This window comes from Hippoglossus hippoglossus, chromosome 5 (genome assembly GCF_009819705.1).
Source record: "Hippoglossus hippoglossus isolate fHipHip1 chromosome 5, fHipHip1.pri, whole genome shotgun sequence".
NCBI lineage: Eukaryota > Metazoa > Chordata > Actinopteri > Pleuronectiformes > Pleuronectidae > Hippoglossus > Hippoglossus hippoglossus.
In genome coordinates, this window is record NC_047155.1 from 392,792 (window position 1) to 404,782 (window position 11,991).

The 11,991-nt window shown below is 45.8% G+C and overlaps 2 protein-coding genes across 5 annotated transcripts in view; both read right to left on the reverse strand.

Annotated features, from left to right (window-relative positions):
• Window positions 1-1,477, reverse strand: part of pik3c2b (phosphatidylinositol-4-phosphate 3-kinase, catalytic subunit type 2 beta) — a 20,941-nt gene extending 19,464 nt beyond the window's left edge. Inside the window, exons 1-3 of one of the 3 annotated variants that reach the window (XR_004613941.1) lie at window positions 1,187-1,477; window positions 195-226; window positions 1-159 (exon numbers count right to left, since the gene is read on the reverse strand). The exon at window positions 1-159 is cut by the window's left edge and continues 655 nt beyond it. Coding sequence is in view for 2 of the 3 variants with exons in the window: in XM_034586633.1 (XP_034442524.1) it covers window positions 1-143 (143 nt within the window). In the remaining variant the exon portion in view is untranslated. The other 2 variants (XM_034586633.1, XM_034586634.1) reach the window with 2 other exon arrangements.
• Window positions 1,478-1,765: 288 nt separating this feature from the next.
• Window positions 1,766-11,495, reverse strand: si:ch211-236d3.4 (protein FAM107B). 2 transcript variants are annotated; one of them, XM_034586664.1, is made up of 5 exons: window positions 11,215-11,495; window positions 7,948-8,023; window positions 4,753-4,960; window positions 3,462-3,621; window positions 2,796-3,375 (listed from the first exon to the last, which is right to left on the reverse strand). In XM_034586664.1, the coding sequence occupies exons 1-5, from the start codon at window positions 11,236-11,238 to the stop codon at window positions 3,259-3,261; spliced, it is 585 nt and encodes a 194-aa protein (XP_034442555.1). In that variant the 5' UTR covers window positions 11,239-11,495; the 3' UTR covers window positions 2,796-3,258. The 2 variants fall into 2 exon arrangements, with proteins under 2 accessions (XP_034442556.1, XP_034442555.1); XM_034586665.1 differs by lacking the exons at window positions 7,948-8,023; window positions 11,215-11,495 and adding an exon at window positions 6,900-7,068 and having other exon boundaries at window positions 1,766-3,375.
• Between the last annotated feature and the right edge of the window lie 496 nt (window positions 11,496-11,991).

Consider the following 11,991-nt stretch of genomic DNA (forward strand, 5'->3'; position numbering starts at 1 on the left):
CCAGCCCCAGTGCCGCTCTTGTCCTGCTTGAGCCTGGAGAGGGCGTCATACTCCATCTGCAGCGCCTCGGCCAGAACCAGCTCCTTCTGACTGAGACCCAGAGCCTCCAGACACCCCCACCCCCCCTCGCCGCTCGCTGACATCACGCCGCTTCAGCAGCGTTGCAGGTAAGAGATCGGCTCAGCTGTTGCTAGGAGACACAGGGAGGACACATGGAGCTGATGAGCTGAAGACACAGAGACAGAGAGAGTGACCTCATCAATACGTCACTGCATCAGATCAATCACAACAATCAATCAGATTTTTAAACTCATCAATGGAAAAATGTTATGATGACACTATGACCAGAAGTCGGTCACTTTGTCACTTTGTGACCGACTTCCCGCTGAAGGAAACTATTTTCTGCGTCTGTTGTACCGACGAGGATCCTGGTCCACAACATTCACAACTTTATAAAATAAAAGCTCTGTAATTCAGCTCCATATGAAGCATTACAGCAACAAAACCAACGTTGTGCTTTAAGTTATGCTTTCATTTCTACGAAGCTCGTTAGCACCATGGTAAGTTATGCTGAACAGCTGACCTGCTCCAGGTTCACTTGGAGATAAGAGATCCAACAGTATAAAAGCTCCGCCCACTGACCACACACACACACACACACACACACACACACACACACACAATATATAACTGATCAAATTAATAATCATTCAATCGGAGTGAGCGTCACGTAACCACACCTTGCTACAGGTGTGTGACGTCACATGTTCAAGTCACTGCACGTGTCGACTGTATCATGTTGTTGTTGTTGTTGTTGACTTGGTGGAATGTTTACATTTTGTTGGGGGGGGTGAAGGAGCAGAGACCGGAAGTTCGCAGACTGAGACAGGTGAGTGACGTCATAAAAGAAAAGGAAACACACCTGTTTTAAAAACACTTGACAAAGCGACCTGACCTCTGACCTCTCAGGTCAATCCTCTGAGGCCGAACTGACCGGAAGTGTGACCCGGTCAGAGAACACCCCACAGCCGGGTTCAGGCAGAGACTCCCGGGCACCGGGCACCGGCTCAGCTGAACGCTCAGATTTGTGAATGGACTTTGGTTGGGACAGTACCGAGCTGAACCCAGAGAAGCGCCTCGGCACCAGCTCTATGTCCGGGCGGAGCTCACCCCCGCTGGGTCTTACCTGACTCGGTCTACGGTCTCCGGCAGCGGGCGGCGGGAGCCATTTTAAATCTTCACTTTCCTGCACAAAATCTCACGGATGTCGTCACTGTCGGTCCCCGGTCACTGAGTCCGGACTCACGGGCAGACGGCGGGTTCCGCTCCGGGAGGGAACCGTCACATCCAGGCGGTAGAAGCGGCTCAGCGGCTCCGCTCTGTCGGTGTCTGGTACCGGAGAAACAAAGCGGCCGCGGGGCGGTGAAGCTCCGGAGGATGTGGAGCTTCAGCCCGGTCAACACCGAGACCTGCGTCACTGCACCGGAAACACACACACAGCTTCCGGTCAGAAGTCTTGAACGTGTTTAAAACATGAAGTAAGAAACATATTAAATGTATGATGTCATTAATATATGATGTCATGAACATATTTAATAAAATGTCATGAACATATTTCATATATGTCATTAATGTATGATTTCATGTATTGAGTGACATGAATCTTAATAAACCTTTCTGGTCACATGAACACACGTGTGCGTAAGATCGAAAATGTTGATCAGAAACAATCAGATTTTAAATCCACAAAAACAAAACACAGAAAGAAAATCAATGTTTATTTCATTTTTCACACAGTTTCAGTCTAAAGATTCAAACTTCAGATGATTTAACCAGTTAATACATTATGTTAAATTATCAATAATCAATCATGAATAATCATGTTCATCTGTCTGACTCACTGATAAATCTGTGTTCAGGAGTGTGATGTCATCAACCAATCATGTGACCCTGACGAGAATGAGGCACAAGTTCACACACACACATAATGAATGGTGACAAATGAAGTCTCATTATTGAAGACACATAACGATTGTTTCATGATTGATTATAATTTATGAGACAACTATGACGACATTTAGAAAAACTTAAGAATGTCCAAACAATAATTCTTTATATTATAATGACGATGTAACGTCTGTAATCATATTAACGATTACAACATTTAATCATTAACTTCTGTGACTAAAACTGAACATGTCAGAATTATAAAAATATAAAAAATGTTTATTAAAGTTACATTCATTGATCATATTTAGTAAATTATATTTTGTGATTCAAAGAATAAATGTTATAATTAACATTAAACACATTATTAATATTTTATAATAAAAAACTTAATCTTGTGTTTATGTGAAGTTCTTCTTCTTTCACCAAGTCATTCAAACTCACACCAACTGTTTCAACATAAACACCCAGGAAGGTGACGTCAAAACAAAGTGTGAAGCATGGGACGCCGCAGGACGCCGCAGGACGCCGCCATCTTGGCAACAGGGGCCACTTTATTTTTCTCTATGTGAGAGAACACAGACTGTAAATAAAGATGGACGACATCCTCTCAATCACCCCCTGGTGGTTGGCTGCAGTATAGGTCGTAAACCCTCCTCCTCCATGTTAGCAGATGGGACATGGACCAGACTAAAGAATCAAAGTAGATGTTAAATAAATGTTTGTAAAGATGTTTCTGTCGTTTCAGGTCGTTCTTATCTCTCTGATGTTTGTTCAAGTGTTTCTGATCAGTTTGGTTTTATTTAGTTATTTGATGATATGAAAACAGGCTGAGACGTCATGATTGACAGCTGAGACTGACTCCTGATTGGTAGAGAGTGTGTGTGGGCGGGACCTCAACACGAGGGCTCCACGCCACGATCACTACTGCGCAGACTCTGACTGCAAATGACGTCATCACCACAAGATGGCAGCGTTCGTCCGTGTTTGTTTACAGTTTATGGTTCTGACCTGTTCCTCTAAGCACTACAGTACCCATGAGCCTCAGCTCAGATGTTTGTAGTAAACACATTTTCTAACACTACTGTGCACGTCCATCACAGACCATGTGACAAACAGAGACGAGGTCAAACACAAGGTCACCTGTTCACCAGGTGTGTCCATCATTTATCCCCCTGTCAGAACAGTGAGACGTCACAGCTGTCGACATCTGGACAGTGTGTTCTCAGCGTGTCCTCAGCATGTCCCCTGTAAACATGTAGACAACCTGGTTGTCAGTTTCGTGTCCTCCGGAGGACAGCAGCTGTGTCTCTACACGTCCCTCTCATCTTTACTTGGAAAAGATGTCCGTCTCAAATTCTCTTTGACTTTGACAAACTCCGGAGCTTTCAGGTTTTCTTCCTGCTGTTTCTGCGCCTGCTTCTCCATCTGAGACGAGAGGACAGAGACACAGTCAGAGACACAGCAGATGTGTGTGTGGTGTGTTTATGTTTGTGTGCATGTGCGTGTGTGACCTCCTCCAGCTTCCTGTGTCTCTTCAGTAGCTCCGCCTCCAGAGGTGAGATCTTCCTGCGGGCGTCGTCCTCCTGTTTCCTCTGTTTGATCAGCTGATCTCGTTTCCTGGACTCGAGCACTCGGTGCAGCTCCGGCTTCGTCTCCACTCTGACCCCCCCTCTGTGAAACATCAATATTCTCATTCATACTTTATATATCACTTTATTAACGGCTCATTAGGATCCATACGCCTGGTCTTTGAAAACAGTATTAATCTGACTGAGGATATGAAAAATAACAGGACTGACTGACCCCTGCTTTTATTATTATTATTATTATTATTATTATTATTATTTTGTGTGTATACACTGTGTCTTGTTTGTTCTACCAGCAGAGGGCAGTCTGTCATAATGAAGCACTAACCACAGAACAGACTGTGTTTTCTTTATTTCTTTATGTTAATTATCTGATCTTGACTCCTCAGCTCCACCTGCAGGTCTGTGAACAAAGTAACAGACATTGTTGTTGTTGTGTTGTTTGTGTGTCTCTGGTCGTCGTCCAGCCTCAGTTTCCCTCCTGAATGTTAAAACCACAGAGAAATGTCAACCTCGATCTTAACGCCGTGTTAAATCTGTGAGGAGGTGAAAACTTTCCCAGCGTCCTCAGCAGTGGAGGCCTGTGAGGTGGGAGGCTGTTGCTTAGCAACGTCAGTTCATTTCTTCAACAACTTCACAGAGGAGCAGAGACGACGGATCGTTCTCATGCAGCTAAAGAGGAAGCACGCTGCTCTTTGATCAGTCATCTGATGTTGACACTGGAAACTAATACGACTAATTAAAACATTGACACTCGATAATCTGGATTATATTCAGTCCTTATGTGTTCGTGTCAGCAGGGGGCAGCAGGCATGTGGGATTTAGTGATATCTAGTGGTGAAGGTGCAGATTGCAACCAACTCTATGGAATCTACGCTGGCCTTCAGGGGACATAAAAACATTTCGGTGTTTGGTTTGTCCACTCTTGGCTCCCGAGGAGACAGGGGGGACTATGGAGGAGGAGGAGCCTGATTAGACGACAGTGTCACATGGTTAAACACTGACATCATTTTTCATGAATCTAAATACTGGAGCTTTAACAAATGAAATTCTGATGTCGTGTCCCCACTTTGCTCAATTGTCTGTATTTGTCTAATATATCCATGTTTAAAAAGAACTCGACCAAATCAACATTTTCACCCCAAAAAATCATATTGTCCTACAAATTGTCCTCAGTTTAACAGTGACGTGTCTGTGTCCCCACATGGAGACGTACCTCTTGCAGCTGCTCAGCAGCTCGCGGTGAAGATCCTGGTGACTTTGTGATGCTTTCACAGGATTCAACAGTTTCTTGGGCTTGATGAGGTCGTCGTCGTCGTCGTCTTCTTCCTGGTAGTCAGGCTGGGGGACATAGCCAGACGCCGGAGACGACTTCCTGTGGATACCCTCAGACCGGTGTTGTTGCAGGTCTGCGTAAGCTGAAGCTACAGACAGAGGACAAAAAGGACAGGATCACCACAACTCTGGGATTAAGTCTGTAAAACATGAAACTTTATTTAAACCAGTTCTGGAGAACGATGGTGCAGTGAAAAACGAGGCTGTAATGAACAGTGACGGCGGTAGGGGGCGCTGGCAGGGGCTTGGACATGGATTGTGGCTTTAGGACATCATGTTGTTGGTCAGAATGCAGATGTGTGTGTGTGAACACAGACATTGTGTTTCCTGTTTGTCCTTTTTCAAAAGAGCTCTGGATGAGATCGGACATGGACGGCAGTTTTCAGACAGCTGCTGTAGTGACACGTGTTGAATGGCAGGGTTTGGCTCCTGTCCCTGATGATGTCCCAGTGGGGGTCATCACAGAGATTAGCTGATCAGAAGGTTTAGATCTGATCTGTTCTGACGTATGTTCATGAATCACAGCTCCCGAGTGTCTCTTCTTTGGGGGGCGGGGCCTGCAGGTGAGAACAAGTATCAACCGTCACTGTGATGTCACCATCGGTTTGTGAGCCGCTGCTCTGAAGCGTCAGTTTGACATTTTGTCCATCTTGGCTTTTTTTAAACCAGAAGTCACCATATTTGGAGGAGCAGGGGGTGGAGCCTGAATGTGAGCTAAAGGACACGCCTACCTGTTGGTCGGTACTAGCTGTCAATCACACTATGGTATCCACCCCCCACTACATCTGGTGCTTTATGGTCTGTTTGACTCTAAATGATCATAATTCACTAAATGAACATCAGCTGTTTGAAGAAGACTTGAAACTAGAGATTGGGTTACAGATTGGAGTCGCCCCTGCTGGTCACTACACAGAAGACAGGCTTCAGAGGCCATTTATATAAACAGTAGGTGGAGGAGTTCATATCACTGATCAATAAAATGATTGATCACTGAGGTTGGAAGCTGCTCTGAAGATTCAAACATGATTTAAAAACGTGTGTGTGAAGTGATGTCTGATCTGAGCTCAGACTCTGAGCCGTCGTGTGGTTTCATATTGATCTGAAACAGGACGTTGAACCTGAACCTCTGATAATAATCTGATGTCAGAGCGTCTGACTCCAGCTCGGACAGGAAGTCAGATCACGTTTCACAGTAAAATCTTTATTTCATCCTGAGGAAACCTCAAGTTATTGAAACATATCAAATCTACTGCAGCAGAAACCTTTTGCACTGAACTTGAGATTTTATATACATATATGTATATATATATATATATGTGTGTGTATATATATCATGTTATATGTGGGAACATCCAGGCAAGGGGCGGAGCCTGTAGAGCAGCAGGGGCGGAGCCTGTAGAGCAGCAGGAGGCCGGACATGACGTATAAACTCTGCTGTGGAAAGATCAGTGTTGTTGTTTACAGCTCATCCACACCGGCGTCGGCCCTCATCACCAGAAGCTCTGGAACCTCCTCGTGTTTGTTGACGTCTTCGTCTTCTACGTGTACGGCTCCTCTTCTTCATCCTGAGATGTTTGTGTTCTTCCAGTTTCACGTCCGTCACGTGTTAGAAACCTCATCAACACGTCCACTCGCTCTCTGGGAAGCTTCCACACATTGTCCTGCTGTCTCCTCACATGGACTCACGAGGACATGTTACACACATTTTACTAGGAGGCTGCAGGAGAAGATCCAGAACATGTCCAGAGACATTGACTGATTTGTGTCTTTTAGGTCTGAAAACAGCTTTAGATAAAAATGCAGTACTTGTGGTACTTGTACTTGTAGAGTACTGTTACACTGTATTACTTTCACTGTTTATTAGTTTATCTGACATTGTTCATGAAAAAAAACTGATCTAGGTCAGAATGTTAACTCACATCTGAGGACAATAAAATCACACATCACAAAACAGACACACAACATTATAAACAAGCACAAACTGAACTCTAAGTTTCAGAAGATCCAGAATCACACTCTGGTTCTTACCAGACTTCACCAGCTTCTCCTGAGCTGCGATGCTGCTCCTCTCACCCATCTGATCCGGTTCTGATCCGGTTCTGATCCAGTTCTGATGATCCTCATGTGTTTCAGTCTGTGTGAGTCCTCATGTTCTCTATAAGAGCAGCAGCAGAACTCCTCCTCTTCTCCCTCCTCCTTCTCCTCTTCTCACTCCTCCTCCTCCTCTTCTCCCTCCTCCTTCTCCTCTTCTCACTCCTCCTCCTCCTCTTCTCCCTCCTCCTTCTCCTCTTCTCACTCCTCCTCCTCCTCTTCTCACTCCTCCTTCTCCTCTTCTCACTCCTCCTCCTCCTCTTCTCCCTCCTCCACCTCCTCTTCTTCTCCTCCTCCTCCTCTCACTCAGTATTTTCCCACACTGCTTCATCTTCATCTTTTGTGACGTCTGGTGTCGACCTGCTGCTCCACAGATTTGTAACAGTTCACCACATACACACTCAGCAGGAAACTGTCCAGGGGCCCCAGACCCCCGAGGGCCCCAGAAACCCCAGAATGCACCCTGCTTGTCATGGTTGGTGTTTGGTTGTTTTTAAGGAACGCGGAGTGCAGCAGTTTATTATGACCCGTAGCTTTGACTTGTAAGTGACCTCTAGTGGCCACCGTCATGATCGTCTGTTGTTGAGGTGCAAGGATGTGTCCGTTTTCTTCAATAACCTTAACCATCTGTTGTCGTGGCAACCATGAACCTCGAACCTTCACTAAGTTCATATTTCAACCACGAGTGAATGAAACCTTTTTCTGTTGTGACTCCGACACGATCATGTGTCATTTCCTCCGGTTCCTGTTCATCAGATTTTATTAACAGTTTCCTCCACTGAAACTTAACCATACACTTTTTGCTCTGAATTAATTATTATCTTCATGTTGTAACCAGATCAGACATCAGTCGATCGTTTCACGTCTCAGGAAGCAGCTGATGATTCGCAGCTCTGTGATAAACTTGAACAACCTCACAACTCAGCCTCCCACGGGGCACCACACCCCTCTGGGCCGGACGGTAGCATGAGAGGTACAAACTTACCTCTGCCGTCTGGGTGCTTTCCATTTTTCACACACTGCTGCTTGGGAGGAGGCTCGTGGCCGATGCTGTACGCCTTCTGGAAAAGAAGAAGAAGACAGAATAACGTTATATGAGGATCACAGAGCGGTGCCCAAATAAACTGAAATCTAGAACACGTGTTGTGACTGGAGCCTAAATACCCCCCCCCCCCCATCATAGTGGCAAGGAGATAATGAGTGAATTTTCTTTTTTTGGGTGAACTATCCCTTCAACATTTTTGTACAGGCTTTTTTGTCTCAGGATGTCAGAGGGGGCGTCGGCGTATTAACAAGCCTCCACTGTCTTTACGTGTTTGGCTCCTCTTCTTCCTCCTGAGATAGTTGTATTCGTTCTCACAAACAGAAACTCCAGAACATTTCAGGAACATGTCAGACGGAGGATCAGTGTGATGTCATCGGTCATGTCGTTAATGTATCAGATCGCTGTTGTGAATCCCCCCCCCCTCCGTTTCTCAGCAGCTTGTCTCTTGTTAGTTGGACGCTTCCCTTCTGACTGAATGGACTGTGTTGGTTGCTAGGAGACACTTCATCAGGCTTCAACATGGTGACAAGGCCCTCACTGTCCCAACCCCGATGGTTGGAGGTGGTGGTGGTGGGGGGGTGTTTACAGCAGGATGAAGACTCAAATTGATTCTTAAAGGGACACACACACACACACATAACCATCCACAGGGGGCAGCACAGAGCTGCAGCTCAGACAACATGACAAACCACTTGAGGACAATCTGACCTCTGCTGGACAAACAGTTGCATTACACCTCAAACATTACAGAGGTGAGGGGATACCGCAGTGGAAGGGTACTCCATTACAAGTACAGAGGTTTAATCAGGATTTAAATGTACTTTCAAAGTTAAAGTACTAATGCTATACATTATAACGTCAATGTATATTTGATTTTAATGATAAATATTAACTGAAACATTGAGTTAGAACCTTGTGATTTTAAATGTTTTTTATTTTTTAATTTTCTGTCAGTAACTGAGTCACTGCAGCAGATTTAGTTCCGATCATATTTATTTATAAACTCATCACATGTTCTGAAAGAGTTAATCTACATACACACTCTAGTACAAATACAACTAATACAAATAAATTATACGAGTACAAAACCTGTTACATATGATAGTTTTCATAGTATATGCAGGGTTACTCCCCCTGGTGTCAGTATTTTTAGCTGCAGGATTTTCTCTGATCTTAATCTGGATTTACGTGACTGATGATCAAAGCCATAAACACACTGACCTGATTTGTTCTGACATGTGATTGGTCCAAACAAGTTAATGAGTATTGTTGCGTAACCAGGGCTGAAAATAGTCTGATTCACTCGATCACACACACACACACACACACACACACACACACACAAGCTTCCTGTTTGTTCACTTAGATCTGCTAAAATTAAATGTATTTACACTTTCAGTTGGATTTCTCATACTTTGCTGTTTCCTGCGAACAGCTGATTGATAATGTTGTGTATGAATCATTTTCCTTAATCTTAATGTGATAATATTTTAGTGATGATCAGAGTCCCTCCAGCGGAGGGTTTTAATATACATGTGGGGTCCCTGTTTTAAAACAGATCATCAGGTCACATCACTGTCATGTGTTCGTCATGTAAAGATCACAGAACAGAACACTCAGATGAAGCAGGAGGAGTTCAGGGAACTCAACAAGACGGACAACTGTGAAGTTTCAGACATGAACTACAGTCTGGAAATGATCCTGACATGTTCCTGACACGATCCTGACACGATCCTGACATGATCCTCACATGTTCTTCACATGCTCCTGACATGATCCTGACATGTTCTTCACATGCTCCTGACACGATCCTCACATGTTCCTGACATGTTCCTGACATGATCCTGACATGATCCTGACATGATCCTCACATGATCCTGACATGATCCTCACATGATCCTCACATGTTCCTCACATGTTCTGCAGGTTCTCTATGTGAGAACAAATGTCTGAGTCAGTGTCTCTGGACATGTTCTGGATCTTCTCCTGCAGCCTCCTGGTAAAATGTGTGTAACATGTCCTTGTGAGTCCATGTGAGGAGACAGCAGGACAATGTGTGGAAGCTTCCCAGAGAGTGAGTGGACGTGTTGATGAGGTTTCTAACACGTGACGGACGTGAAGCTGGAAGAACACAAAGATCTCAGGATGAAGAAGAGGAGCCGTACACGTAGAAGACGAAGACGTCCACTTGGAAACACGAGGAGGTTCCAGATCTTCTGGTGATGAGGGCCGACGCCGGTGTGGATGAGCTGTAAACAACAACACTGATCTTTCCACAGCAGAGTTTATACGTCATGTCCCGCCTCCTGCTGCTCTACAGGCTCCGCCCCTGCTGCTCTACAGGCTCCGCCCCTGCTGCTCTACAGGCTCCGCCCCTCGCCTGGATGTTCCCCACATGTTCCTGTTTGAACGAGTCGGACCCAACAACCTGCTGCTGCTGCTTCACAAACACCAACTACACAACTTGTCCAGAAACAACCTGCTGCTGCTGCTTCACAAACACCAACTACACAACATGTCCAGAAACAACCTGCTGCTGCTGCTTCACAAACACCAACTACACAACATGTCCAGAAACAACCTGCTGCTGCTGCTTCACAAACACCAACTACACAACATGTCCAGAAACAACCTGCTGCTGCTGCTTCACAAACACCAACTACACAACATGTCCAGAAACAACCTGCTGCTGCTGCTTCACAAACACCAACTACACAACATGTCCAGAAACAACCTGCTGCTGCTGCTTCACAAACACCAACTACACAACATGTACACACACTGTTTTACACAGTTCATGTGTGGAAACGGTTTATCTGATTCAAGTTTCAGCATCTGTCAGACGTCAACACACACACACACACAACCTATTACAAGTTTCAGAGAGCTATTTATAACTATAAGACCCCCCCACCACCACCACCTGCTGTTCTACAAATAGTCATGAGTCCATCTGATGGGGGGGTGGTCATCACAGTTACCCTCCAGCCTGCTGTCAGCTGTTGGTCGCCATGGCAACAAGCATACCCTAACACACCCTCATCAGCAGGTGTGTTGCTGCAGCTCAAATATTTGTCAGTGGATTCACATTCCTGAGTTCAGTCCAATCTACATGTCAGGAATTACACAGGTCCCAGTCTACTGTTAAACTTCACATGTTTTCAGGTGATAGACAGTTTCAGTGTAAAACCTCTCATGTGGACTCACCTTCTTTCCATATGTGGCTCCCATTCTCAGTCCGTGTGTGTGTGTGTGTGTGTGTGTGTGTGTGTGTGTGTGTGCTGTTTGTGGCAGCAGGTTCACAGTCCTCTCTTCTTCTCTTTCCTTCTTCACCAGCACGTCGTCTCCTTCTTTCCCAGCAGCCTCTCCTCCTGCTCGTCAGGCCCCCTCTGCCTGGCAGCCCGGGTGCTGGGGTGTGTTAACCCGCCCAGAGAAGAGGTCGCCCTGCCAGCTTCATACCAGAGAACAACCAACGAGAGTCGAGCTGAGAGTCAGTGAGTGTCTGTGAGGGGATGAGGGGGAGGACGCCTGCTCCCGACTTCCTGCTCTCAGCTGTGAGGAGTTAACGGCTCTGATTGGATTAATGTAATTAGAGGTGACATGAAGAGAGCGAGCAGGAAGTCAGGTTCTCCAGGTCTGATCTGCAGGCGTCAGAGACAGCAGGAGACGAAAAGACACGGCAGCAACAAGATCTGTGATGAAGCTGCTTCACTAACTAAAGTGTCTCCTCGCAGGTTTAGATCTTAATCAAAGTCAGATGCAGGCTCCGCCTCCCTCACCCACACCTCAAGGGGTTACCTGAGATGAGGATGATGCAACAGGGGCATCACCCCTAACCGTCAAACGTTCATAAGGTGGAGCCTGTTAGCATGGAGGCTAAGGATGGCTGGGACCCTGCCCCTCGCTGAGCCCTCTGGGAGAAGTACAGCCTCACTGGTCCTCTAACTGGAGGACCAGTGAAAGCCGGCGGTCACAGGCCTCAGG